At 48.3% G+C, this 12608-nt stretch overlaps 1 protein-coding gene across 3 annotated transcripts; it reads left to right on the top strand.

Moving 5' to 3' along the window:
• Nucleotides 1–606: 606 nt before the first annotated feature.
• On the top strand, nucleotides 607–11973 carry LOC122702800 (interleukin-37-like). 3 transcript variants are annotated; one of them, XM_043916631.1, is made up of 6 exons: nucleotides 607–704; nucleotides 3361–3492; nucleotides 5822–5884; nucleotides 9043–9162; nucleotides 9764–9906; nucleotides 10333–11973. In XM_043916631.1, the coding sequence occupies exons 2-6, from the start codon at nucleotides 3411–3413 to the stop codon at nucleotides 10579–10581; spliced, it is 657 nt and encodes a 218-aa protein (XP_043772566.1). In that variant the 5' UTR covers nucleotides 607–704; nucleotides 3361–3410; the 3' UTR covers nucleotides 10582–11973. The 3 variants fall into 3 exon arrangements, with proteins under 3 accessions (XP_043772566.1, XP_043772568.1, XP_043772569.1); XM_043916633.1 differs by having other exon boundaries at nucleotides 10336–10664; XM_043916634.1 differs by lacking the exons at nucleotides 607–704; nucleotides 3361–3492 and adding an exon at nucleotides 5665–5746 and having other exon boundaries at nucleotides 10333–10664.
• Nucleotides 11974–12608: the final 635 nt, after the last annotated feature.

Raw genomic sequence — 12608 nt, 5'->3', positions numbered from 1 at the left:
CCCAGCAATCAATCCTGAATATTCATTGGAAGGACTGATGCAATACTTTGGCCACCTGATTCGAAGAGCCGACTCATTAGAAAAGACTCTGATGCTGGGAAAGATTGAAGGCAGAAGGAGAAGGGGATGACAGAGAATGAGATGTGGGTGGCATTACTGACTCAATGGACATGAGTTTGAGCAAGCTCTGGGAGATGGTGAAGGACAGGGAAGCCTGGTGTGCTACAGTCCATGGGGTCACAAAGAGTCAGACACAATTGAGCTACTGAACAACAACACTTACCTGAACACCATGAGGATGGGGACTTTCCTGCACCTCCCAGACTGTCTGCCCAACCTGTGTCTCCTCTTTCCTTCCATTTACATCTCTTTCCTATACCACTGTTGTCAGACTAGATGGGCACCCACACAGTCTATCTCAAGCACTGTGAAATGTGTTGAATGGATGTAACATGATCCTTGGCAATGTGATACTACCCACAGGAATTCCTTTATACCTTTGGTATGAAAGATGGCAGGCAATGAGTGATGAACTAATAAGCTCAGATGTCATCAATGACTGGCTGGAGAGATGCTGCATGTGCGTATAGGCTTCCAAACTGATTACTCAAAGTGAGGATCACGCCTGGTCCCTCCAGAGTATAAGACAACAGTGCTCCAGGAGCCCAAGACAGAGCCACAGGCTTCGGGGATCCCTGACCCAGGTAAGTGGTCCTTTGTTGTTGTTCATTCGCTCCGTCATGCCCAAGTCTTGGTGACCTCATGGATTGTAGCCTGCTGGGCTCCTTTGTCCATGGGATTTCCCAGGCAAGAATACTGGAGTGGGTTGCCATTTCCTTCTCTAGGGGATCTTCCCAACCCAGGGACTGAACCTGTATCTCCTGCATTGGCAGGCAGATTCTTTACCACTGAGCCTCTAGGAAGCCCACATGGTCCTTACCCCTGGCTTGAGAAACCACCTGATATAGATGGAGGAGCCCAGTAGCAACCGGTGCCTGCCTTGCTATTTCCCTAACAGAAGCCTGCCCCTCTGTGGATTTCCTGAATTTCTAAATGTTCTCTCTGAGACCTGCCCAGACCACCTTGCTCTCAGCCCCCAGTGCAGCTGGAAGCCTTTTAGGAGGGCCACCACCAATAAGCAAGCATTGCTCCAGGGCCAGGCAATCCATGAGCGTAGGAAACCTGCAAACTCTGATACTGCCAGCCTCTTCTCTGAAGGCTGAGAAGACTCATTCCAGAGTCTGGAAAGTGCTGGTCTTCAGAAAGATAGTTTGGAACCCAATATTTTGAGCAATCTGAGCTGGAGAGATGATTGTCAATGGCTGAATGCACTGCCTCTTTAGGAAGCTCTGTGGAAGCCACCTGCATTTACCTTGATATAGGTGGCAAATTCCATAAACAGCTCACAGGGACATCCCTAGGTCCTCCAGCCTGTGGGCATCCTTCTGGTCACCAACAGCATCTTCACGTATTTGGATACCTACATTTTAATCTTTTGTTCTGATGCCATCTCATGAATGCCAATTTCTCTGCCTTCTTAAGTGCCATCAATCCTCTGTGTCCCTTGATTTGTCCCTCAAACTGCAAAGGCAGGTGTGCTTTCTGGATTCAGGGGGTGCAAACAATGAACTACTGAGGATCAAATAGTAGATATCTGTGCCCTTAAAGAGCCATCAGTTCTCCTCCAGAACTGCCCGGTGGTCCTCTTCTCCTTTGCTTACTGTCCTACTGACAAGCCCTGGAGTTCTTCCTAGTCAGTTTTACTTATTATAAAACCATCTAGGTTCTCTTTGTCTTTTTCCTAAGCCCTTTTCCAAGGATTGGGTTTTCACACAACACTTCCATCTCTGCAACCTTAAAAGTGGTGTCAGCTTTGAGATGTCACCTACCTTCAGGTTTTTCATCTGTAAATTGGGAATAAACAATTCTTGTCCTGCTTCCCTCACTGTGTTGCCCTGAACTCATGCTGGGGAACGGGCTTCGTGAATCGGGTGAGAGGTGATATGTACCATTGGAAGGTATTCGGAAGCTTCTCTCCTCTGAGCCTGTTCTGTGAGGGGATTCTGAGTCAGCCCTGTCCCAAGACATCAGGAGTTGAGCTCCTTGGGATCTTTGGAGGTTCTGTTTTCCATGACAAGAGGCTGCAAAGAAATGACCTTTCTTTGCTGACTAGACTCTAGCAGTGGGTTGGCAAAGTTTTTCTATGAAGATTGGGACAGTAAGCAGTAGAGTCTTTATTTTACTCTCTTTCAATGACTCATCTCTGCTGTTGCAGCCAGAGAACAGCCATAGACAACACGTAAACACAGGTATGATTGTGTTCCAATAAAACTTTATTTAAAACCAGGTGGTAGGACAGATTTGGCCTGTGGGCTGTCTTTCTCCAGTCCAGGGATTAGAAAAACATACTTCCAACTTTTTATTTTGTATTGGGGTATAGCTTATTAACAAACAATGATGTCATAGTTTCAGGTGAACATCAAAGGGACTCAGCCATACACACACATGCATCCATTATCCCTCAAACTCCCCTCGCATCCAGGTTGCCCCATGAGCAGAATTCTCTGTGCTGTATCATAGGTCCTTGTTGGTTATCCATTTGGAATATAGCAGTGTGTACCTGTTTATCCCAAACTCCCTAAGTATCCCTTCTCTCCATCCTTCCCCACCCTCGCAACCGCAAGTTCATTCTCTAAGTCTGTGAGTCTCTTTCTGCTTTGTAAATAGCTTCATTTGCATCATTTCTCTTTAGATTCCATATATAAGGGATGTCATATGATACTGCTCCTTCTCTGTCTGACTTAACTTCACTCAGTATGACAATCTCTAGATCCATCCATGTTACTGCAAATGGCATTATTTCATTGTTTTTAGTGGCTGGACAATATTTCATTGTATATACACACCATATCCTCTTTATCCATTCCTCTGTTTTTGGATATTTAGGTTGCTTCCATGTCTTCACTATTGTATACTCCTTCAGTGAATGTTGGGGAGCATGTATCCTTTTGGATCATGTTTTTATCTGGATATACACCCAGTAGTGGGATTCGGGGTCATGTGGTAGCTCTATTTTTAGTTTTGAAAGGAACTTCCATACTGTAGAACAATATACTTTGAATTTTCTGTTTCATTTTGCTAAACTGTTGTCAAGATCATAAAAATGATATGTTTCAAAAATATCGCTTTGGAGGGGCACACATCAAAAAAGGATGGCCCAGCCCTGGGAAGACTTCCTTGATGCAGCAAACTTTTCCAGGCAGAGAGCAAGGCCTGCAGCCTGATGGACACTTAGGGGCATTCAGCAAGGTCTTCAGGGGTCAGAAGATGCCATTACCAATTTTCTTCCTGTCCACTCAGGTCCTGCCCTTCATCCCAGCCTCCTGTTGAGTCATTTCCTTACACTGAAAATGTCCGTTTTGGAGGAGAACCCAGGTGTGAAAATGGACTGTGAAGACTGGGAAAGAGATGAACTTCAGTGCTCCTCAGAAGGTAAGATTCTTATTTAAAAAATCCACACCAGGGTCAAAGAGTAACTCCTAAAGAGGGACCTTGTGAGGTGCTGGGCCCAGACCCAGCTTCTCCCTGTTGACCTTGCCTGGCATGTGAGTTTTGAGAACTTCCTTGGAAAATGAATTAGACAAGAGAAATCCTTGAAGGGAGAATGAAGCTTTATCCCATGTGTCCAGGTGCACCAGATGGTAGCTAAATCTTCACCCAAAGAGCTGGGGTGCCAAAGTCCTGATTCAACACCTGGATTTTTTTCTAAAATTCATTTATTTTTGGCTGCACTGGGCCTTCATTACTGCATGGACTTTTCTCTAGCTGTAGTGAGCAGGGGCTACTCTGTAGTTGTGGTGCATGAGCTTCTCACTGCAGTGGCTTCTCTTGTTGCAGAGCATGGGCTCTAGGGCTCTTGGGCTTCAGTAGCTGCAGCACTTGGCCACAGTAGTTGTGGTATGTGGGCTTAGTTGCTCTGTGGCATAGGGGATCTTCCCAACCTAGCGATTGAACCCATGTCTCCCATATTGGCGGGCAGGGCCGTCAGGGAAGCCCCACCACCTGAACTCTTTTGAATCCTCCAAAGGCATCTTCTTTCTCCCCACCGGCCGAGGCAGAGGAGAAAGCCATGTGATGGAAGGGGTTCTCTGAGTCTGGGTTGGAAAAGGGAACCTAGCTCAGGGCTTCTGAGTACCTGCTGGAGGAAGGCACTTGGATATCAGCTCCACAGGAACAAGAAAGGGAGGCTTTTGACCCAAATGACTGTCTAATGCACAGATTGTGAACGGAGAGGTCTGTAACACACCAGAAACCAAATCCTGGAGTTTTCATCCCACACACAGTGTTTACTGTTGCAAAACTAAGAATCAGGATGTTGGTCTGGTGGACGTGGACCTGCTAACAGTGACAACAGAGCAGTTTGGCAACAGCCCTGCTCCTGTGACACGGTGATGTGCTCCTGAGACATGGTGATGTGGAGGTCACCCTGCCCATTCTGTCCCCAAGACAGTGGGGAGCAGACACTGGAAGGCACAGGCCCCGGATACCATGGTTTCCGAATGCCAGGAAGCTTCAGACCGTGACTTTGAGACCACATCCTTGCTCAACTTCTGTCTGTTTTTGCACAAGAGGTGAAGGCATGCCTCCTGTTCCCCACACAGAGCTGGAGAAGCTTCTGGTCTGAGCCACCTCTCCCCCCAGCCTTCCACTCCCGCTTCTTGGAAGCCTAGACTGTTAGAGCTGGAGGGACAGACGGGAGGATGATGGTCAAAGCGGTGGGAGGCAGAGCTGTCTCAGATGGCAGAGGAGCAGCAAAGTAAAGACAGGATGACACCTTCACACCAGAGCACAGGGTTCAGTTTTTCCTCTTCTGGAGAAGGAAATGGCAGCCCACTCCAATATTCTTGCCTGGAGAATCCTGTGGATGGAGGAGCCTGGTGGGCTGCTGTCCATAGGGTTGCCCAGAGTCAGACACAACTGAGGCAACTTAGCATGCATGCATGCGTTGGAGAAGGAAATGGCAACCCACTCCAGTATTCTTGCCTGGAGAATCCCAGGGACAGAGGAGCCTGGTGGGCTGCCGTCTATGGGGTTGCACAGAGTCGGACACGACTGAAGCGACTTAGCAGCAGCAGCAGCAGCAGGTTCTATGTGTTCTCAGTGTGCAAGAGTTGTAAGGTTTATGACCAGACACTTCATCTGGGAATTTCTCCAATGATGTTTCATGAAGGAAAATCCTCCAGATGATTCTCAGAGTAATGTGGGCAAGGTATATTGTCTCCACTGGAAGAATGCAGTGCATGTGTTTCTAATAAGTATGGGCTCTAGGAAGTTCTGCATTCAGAAACTATTTCCTTTTTTAAAAAATTGTTTATTTTTAGCTGTGCTTGGTCTTCATTGCTGCGTGCGGGTTTTCTCCAGCTGCAGCAAGCAGGGGCTACTCTTTGTTGCCGTGTGTGGGGTTCTCACCACGTGGCTTCTCTTGTTGCAGAGCACGGGCTCTAGAGCACATGGGCTTCAGTAGCTGTGGTGCAGGTGCTTAGCTGCTCCGCAGGACACAAAATCTTCCTGGACCACGGATCGAATCCATGTACCTTGCCCTGGCAGGCAGATTCTTATCCACGGTACCACACCAGAAGCCCCCAGAAACTATTTAATCTTCACCTTCACCATTTTGGACCAAAGAAGCTATTTATAATGTCATCACTATTTCTCTGCTTCAGTGTTTCTCAAAACACGTGCAAAAGTAAGACAGTCAATGGCCCCTGATGCTCCTGAAAATTTCAATTGCCTGTGCTAACCTCCCTGTCTCTGATCCCAGACCCAGTCAGAGAAGCCTTGGAGCCAGGCCCCAGCCTCACCTCCATGAATTCTGCCCATGCAGGTAAGGCCTCCAGGTGAACTGATGAGTGTGGTAAAGGGTGAGGGAGTGGATGGGGGATGAGCTGCTGGGCTCTCAGGGTAGTGGGAGAATTAGAGACTGGGGGCACCTCAGGTGCTGGGATGGAGCTGAGGCTTTATCTTCATAGAAGCAAGTTTCAGGAGGGCCGATAACATGTATGGTGTTGATGTATGGCAGAAACCAATACAATATTGTAAAGCAATTATCCTCCAATTAAAAATAAATAAATTTACAAAAAAAATAAAGATGAGCCCAAGTTGGTTTCTGAGGTGCAGGTAATATGCAGCAGCTGAGGGGCACAAGAGAAGAAAGGTTTTGAGCCTGGTAGTCCCTCTGATCATGGCCGGGAGCCTGGACACCCTGAAGTCCTTCCTCACTGTGTTTATGAAAATCAGAGACATGGCCAGCAGGGGGCGCCCTGGAACCCACACCCCTGAAGGCCATGGTGGCTCCACTAAGCTAAAACTCTTCTCACAAGCTGCCCTGTGAACCTCCCATAACCCCATGAGGAAATGGTTAACATCACCAATTCTACAGGCAGAAACTGAGGAACAGTGGCTAAGTGACAGATGCTGGAATCTAAAGGTACTGCATGACCTTCCCACGTGGCACTAGTGGTAAAGAATCTGAGTGCCAATGCAGGAGACACAGATTCAATTCCTGGGTTGGGAAGATCCCCCAGAGGAGGGCTTGGCAACTCCAGTATTCTTGCCTGAGAAATGCTATGGACAGAGGAGCCTGGTAGGCTACAGTTCATGGGGTCGCAAAGAGTCTGACACGACTGAGTAACTTTCATTTCACTTTTCATTTTTTTCATAATGTGAGAAACACAAGTTAAGAGGATCCTACCCAAGCTTTGGTGTGAGATGACGGGGGCCCAAGCGAGGGTGTGATAGGAGGGAAACAGAAGGAAAGGAAGACTAGATTTAGGAAATGCTAAAAAGGTTAGAAAAAATAAAGCACAATATTAATGCTAGGAATGCAACCTATATAGTATGTCTGGGTCTCACCCTGGACCAATTGAATCAGAATCTCAGGGGGCTGGGGCTTGGGCATCTATGGTCTTAAAAAGTCACCCACCAGGTGATTTCTGCTGTAGAGCCAAGACTGAGAACACTGCCTTAGACAGTGACACTCAAAGCATGGTCCTCAGACCAGTAGCATCAACAGCCCTGAAAGGCTGAGTCTGTAGGTCTGGTTAACATTTGACACATTGAAAGGCTGAGAGTTATTCTAGTTTAATGATTCTGAATCAACATGCATCCAAACCATGAACTCAGAACGTCCAGGGCCCAGAAATGCTGCCTAGGACATTCTAACCTGAGCAGAGCTGAGAAGCATGAATCTCATCTGATCCTACACCACTACAGAGCCTCTTAGGGTCTTGCCTGGGCCAGTCATCTTTTCCATCAAATGTCCATGATTTGTGGGGCTCTAGGCTGGGGCTGAGGATGGTGGGTAGGTACATCAGGCAGGGGAACTGCTCCCAGGGGGCTTACAATGCTGCAGGGAGATGGGGCAAGGACACCAATACCTATGCTTCAGGGATGGGTACAAAGAGCTGTGTGGTCCAGAGAGGAAGTGGGCCCCACAGAGGGGCTTAGGAGGGCTTCCTGGAGGAGGTGGCAGGAGAGCCAGCAGGAGCCTTCCCCACTCACGGGCAGAAGAAGGAGACCAGAAGGATATTCCAAGCTGAGACCAGTCAGGGGCCTTGTGCTGATTACAGAGGATGAGAACAAGACTTCAGATTTCATCTCTGGTTATAATTGCCTAGGGTGGATAATTATATTACACAGCCACTTGGTGTGGTGGTTACTGTGTTATCACCCTGGACATTTCACAGCCACCCATCCCTGATGGTTACTGGCCCACGTGTGGGCTCCTGCCCTTCATCCTACAAGGGAGGGCTGGGTCACCTGCCCTGTCTGAGGCCCAGTAGGGAAGACTCCCTGTGCCACACTCTAGGCAGGAATGGCCCAAATGTGTCTCTAGGAGCCAGGCCCTGGGAAGTCCCCTGGTATTCTTGTGGCAGGTCATGACTGTTGAGGGAGGTTCCTCCAAGGCCAGGCACAAACCCTGTAGCTTCTTGTGGGAACCTGGCAATGCCAGCTCAATCTTGTATGAAGCTGTGCTCCTGGGTCCTTCCTACCTCCACGTCTCACCTCCTGCTCTGCCACTGTCCATGCATCGGCTCAGCAGGGGTTTGTCCCAGGCCAGGCAGTACTGGTGGTGTGATGCCCCCAGTGAGAAGATGCAGGAAAGAGGGTTAAGAAGAGTAATGATTCACTAGTACCGAGCGATTTCTGAAGCTGATATCTGGCTAACTCTTATTCATCTGATTAAGCATTTTAATTCTCTCAAGACCCCAGGTAGGCGCTGTTATTACCACTTCCCCTCATTTCACATATGAGCAAGTTGAGGTTTAGAGAGATTTAGTAACTTCTAAGTCCTAAAGTATGTCTTCCCTGGTGGCTCAATGGTAAACAATCCCCCTGCCAATGCAGGAGGTGTGAGTTCCCTCCCTGGGTTGGGAATATCCCCTGGTGAAGAAAATGGCAACCCACTCCAGTGTTCTTGTCTGGGAATTCCCTTGGACAGAGGAGCCTGATGGGCTCCAGTGCGTGGGGCAGCAAAGAGTCAGAAACGACTTAACGACTAAACAAGTCCTAAAGTAGTAAGCGGCAGATTTTGGATTTGAACCCACGTGTCAGAATCAGAGCCCAGGTGCTTACATACATGCTAAATTGCTTGTTTTGAGCAAGGCAGACAGTCTGGGGTGGGAGAAATCTTCAGGGGGCTGTGATGGCCAAGTTCACAGGCAGGGTGGGGGGCCAGGACCATTGACCAAGGGCTAGGTGGCTCAGATGATAGAGTCTGCCTGCAATGCAGCAGACCTGGGTTTGATCCCAGGGTTGGGAGGATTCCCTGGAGAAGGGAATGGCGATCCACTCCAGTATTCTTGCTTGGAGAATTCCATGGACAGAGGAGCCTGGTGGGCTACAGTCCATGGGGTTTCAAAGAGTTGGACACAACTGAGCAGCTCACACACACACACACACACACACACACACATACAGGGATGGAAGGTCGAATTTTCTGTGCTCATTGTGAAATGTTACTATCTGGTTAATTTGATCTAGGTCCAAGAGTGAAGGCCAAGGGCCCGGAGAAATTCACCATCCATGACAGGGATCACAAAGTTTTGGTCCTGGACTCTGAGACCCTCAGAGCAGTTCCGGATAAGACCTACATACTCCCAGGTGACTCTCAGGGGTGTCGTGTTTTCCGTCCCTGAAGTCAGGGGACCGCCTTCCTGTGAGGGGCTCAGCTCAGGCTGCATCACTCCTGCAGCTCCAGATGGTTGGGGGGAGCAGGGTGAAAGGGTCCAGGAACCACTAGGATTGCTAGGAATTAGATGGCAGGTCTGTAATGATGACTAGACTTGAGGGATGTCTTTCTGGGAGGATTCTCCTTCTGAAAGAAGGACCCAGGCTGTGGAAGAAGGGGCAACTTGGCCAGAATGAATGGGGGGGGGGGTGTCTTTGACCCAGAGCCAAGGACTTCCCTGGCAGCTCAGATGGCAGAGAACCTGCCTGCAATGCCTGAGACCTGGGTTTGATCCCTGACTCAGGAAGATGCCCTAGAGGCAGGATCAGCAACCCACTCCAGTATTCTTGCCTGGAGAATCCCATGGACAGAGGAGCCTAGCAGGCTACAATCCATGGGTTTGCAAAGAGTCGGACACAACTGAGCCACTAACAGACATGAAGGAAAGGTGTTCATATCTTTCCCAAAACCCCAGCAGACAAGAGGGCCTCTTCCCTATGCCAAGGACCAACCCATTCCTCTATCATTTTCCAGAAACCTTCTTTGTATTAGCCTCCCGTGTGAAGTCAGCTTGTGAGAACAAAGGAAGCCCCATTCTCCTGGCCGTCTCAAAAGGCGACCTCTGTCTCTGCTGTGACACGAAGAAAGGGCAAAGCCAGCCATCCCTGCAGCTGAAGGTGAGGGTTTCAGCCGGTTTCTTCTGCCCTTGGCCACCCAAGTGGAAAGTCAAAGTCCTCAATGCCTGTCTGTGCTGTGTTGTTCTCAGTCACTTCAGTCGTGACTGACTCTCTGCGACCCCATGGACTGTAGCCTGCCAGGGTCCTCCATCCACAGGATTCTCCAGGCAAGGATCTGGAGTGGGTTGCTATGCCCTTCTCCAGGGGATCTTTCCAAATCAGGGATCAAACCTGTGTCTCTTGTGTCTCCTGCACGGCAGGCAGATTCTTTACCCACATGCTCCACAAATTTTAATTTTGGCTAATATAACAGGAGCATCCATCTGCCTGAAAGTATTGAGTGGAAGGATTTCTGCAAGAGCACACACACTGAGTTTTCTCCATCCCAAAGCCTGTACTGTCTAATTCATCTCTCTTACCTCCTAGAAGAAGAAACTTTCTAACCTGGCTGCCCAGAAGAACCCGACATGTCTGCCCTTCATCTTTTATCGGAATAAAGTGGGCTCTTGGAATACCTTAGAGTCGGCTGCCCACCCTGAATGGTTCGTCTGCACCTCCAACCATCCTGGGGAACCAGTTGGAATGACAAAATGTCACGGAAGAAGGAAACACACTGAGTTTTCATTTCGGCACATCTGCAATGCTGAAATGAGCCCCAGTGAAGTCAGCAAATAAGAAACAGCCCCATCAGATGCCTTCCTGTCTTTTCTTCTCTAACTGTGTACCAATGGCAGAAGAATATGGGAACTACTCATTAACCTCTTTTTGTTTCTTAATAATGTTGTAGCCATGCGTTCTGGGAAACAAACTCACTCAGAAGGACAATGCAGATAGTGGAGTGCAGTTTATTACACCAGGGGACCCAAGGCAGAGTCTCCTCTTAGCCAAGGACCCCAACCAGTTTTTGGGAAAAACTTATATGCCCTAAGTGCACATGCACAAACCCACCTCCTCAAATTCCCTGACAATCAAAGTTAACTCGTGATTCATATGCCTTAAGCCTAGGTAGTTAACAGTGGACAATTATCAATAGGCCTGTGGTCATACTCCAATAAGCACAATAGAATGTATGATTCTATTAGATTACACAGATAATTAGGGTTTTCTTTTAGGCAATGGAGAGCCCTAGGGCCCTTCCTTCAGGGGGCCTGGTTTTCCAGTTGGTATTTCGTTTCCATAGATACTGGGCATATAGCTCAAAGTCCACAGTCCAGCCCAAGATGGAGTCCTGCTTTCAAGATAGAACCTGTTCTGTTTCCTCCTTCATTCCCCACTCTTGATGCTCTTAACTCATAGTATGAGCATCATTCATAGGGATATATTGCACCCTGGCTCTCCAACCGCCAATTTGAGAGAACGACACCGATCTTTGTATTACAAAGTTCATAATACATTGTAAAATGCAGGGTCCACAAAGCAGAACCATCAAGGCAACTATAACAATGTTCCACAAATCACCCTTCACCCAAGATAGTGCCTAGAGGCAGCATTAACCTTTGAGCAGGCAGTGCAGTTCTGAGATTCTGTCCTGCATAGGGAAAAGAGATGGGGAACCAAGAAATATTTTCAAATTAGCTCTTCCAGTTTATCATGGCCTAGGTGGAATGCTTGGTGTGTTTGGCTTATCAGAGTGGGTGCCAGTTCCTCCGGTACCAATAATTTGCCACTTGGCAATTCCCACCATCCCTTTTCAGTCTTCATGGCCCCTTCCACTTTGGCTAGTTGATTTGGGGCTTCAGTGTATTTTGGAGACTCCGGTGTTAGCGCAGGCAGCTCCACCAATACGAGAGCTTTAGTAGGGGCTTCACTTGTCACCCACAAGCCCTCGGCTGCTTGTTTAGCGGTTTTATCTGCCAGTCTATTTATCTGCCTGGAGGGTATCCTTTTTTTGATGTCCTCAGCAGTGTATGACTGCAACCCTTTTTGGTTCCCAGATAGCATCTAATAGGGTCAGAATTTCTTCTTTATTTTTAATGTCCTTTCTGCTGGCTGTCAGAAGACCTCTGTCTTTATATAAAGCCCCATGTACATGTAAAGTAGCAAAAGCATACCTGGAGTCTATGTAAATGTTTGTCTTCTTACCTTTTGACAGCTGGAGGGCCCGAATTAGAGCATATAGTTTGACCCATTGAGCAGAACAGTGTGATGGCAAAGAGCTAGCCTCAATGATGGTTTCTTCCATGACTGCTGCATATCCTGACAGTCGTTGTCCTTGTCTCACCAGGCTGGTGCCATTGGTGTACAGGACCCAACCTGGGTCCGGGATTGGCTGGTCTGTCAAGTCAGATCTGCTGGCATATTTCTTTGCAATCATGTGAGGGCCCACCTTCTCCCACAGGAAGGAGAGTGGCAGGATTCAGGGCCTGACAAGGCTCAATAGTAACGTGGGGGTTCTCACATAACAGTCCCTGGTATTGAGTAATCTGGGATGTCGACGGCCGTTTATGGGTGTCCCCTCACAGGAGAGTGTTGATCTCATGCAGGACTTTTACGATCAAATCTTGGCCCAGAGTCAGCTTGGTTGTCTCCCGGACCAGTAAGGCAACCACAGCAACTGCCCGTAAGCATCCCAGCCACCCAGTGGCAACACTGTTCAACTGATTTGAGATATAAGCCATGGGTCTGTCCCATGTCCCCATAGTCTGGGACAGCACTCCCATAGCCACCTTGAACTTTTCAGTTGAGCAAATGGCTTAGGAAAG

This window comes from Cervus elaphus, chromosome 11 (genome assembly GCF_910594005.1).
Source record: "Cervus elaphus chromosome 11, mCerEla1.1, whole genome shotgun sequence".
NCBI classification, from domain to species: Eukaryota; Metazoa; Chordata; class Mammalia; order Artiodactyla; family Cervidae; genus Cervus; species Cervus elaphus.
Note: the sequence above shows the minus strand (reverse complement) of the source record. Positions and strands in the feature narration are given on the sequence as shown.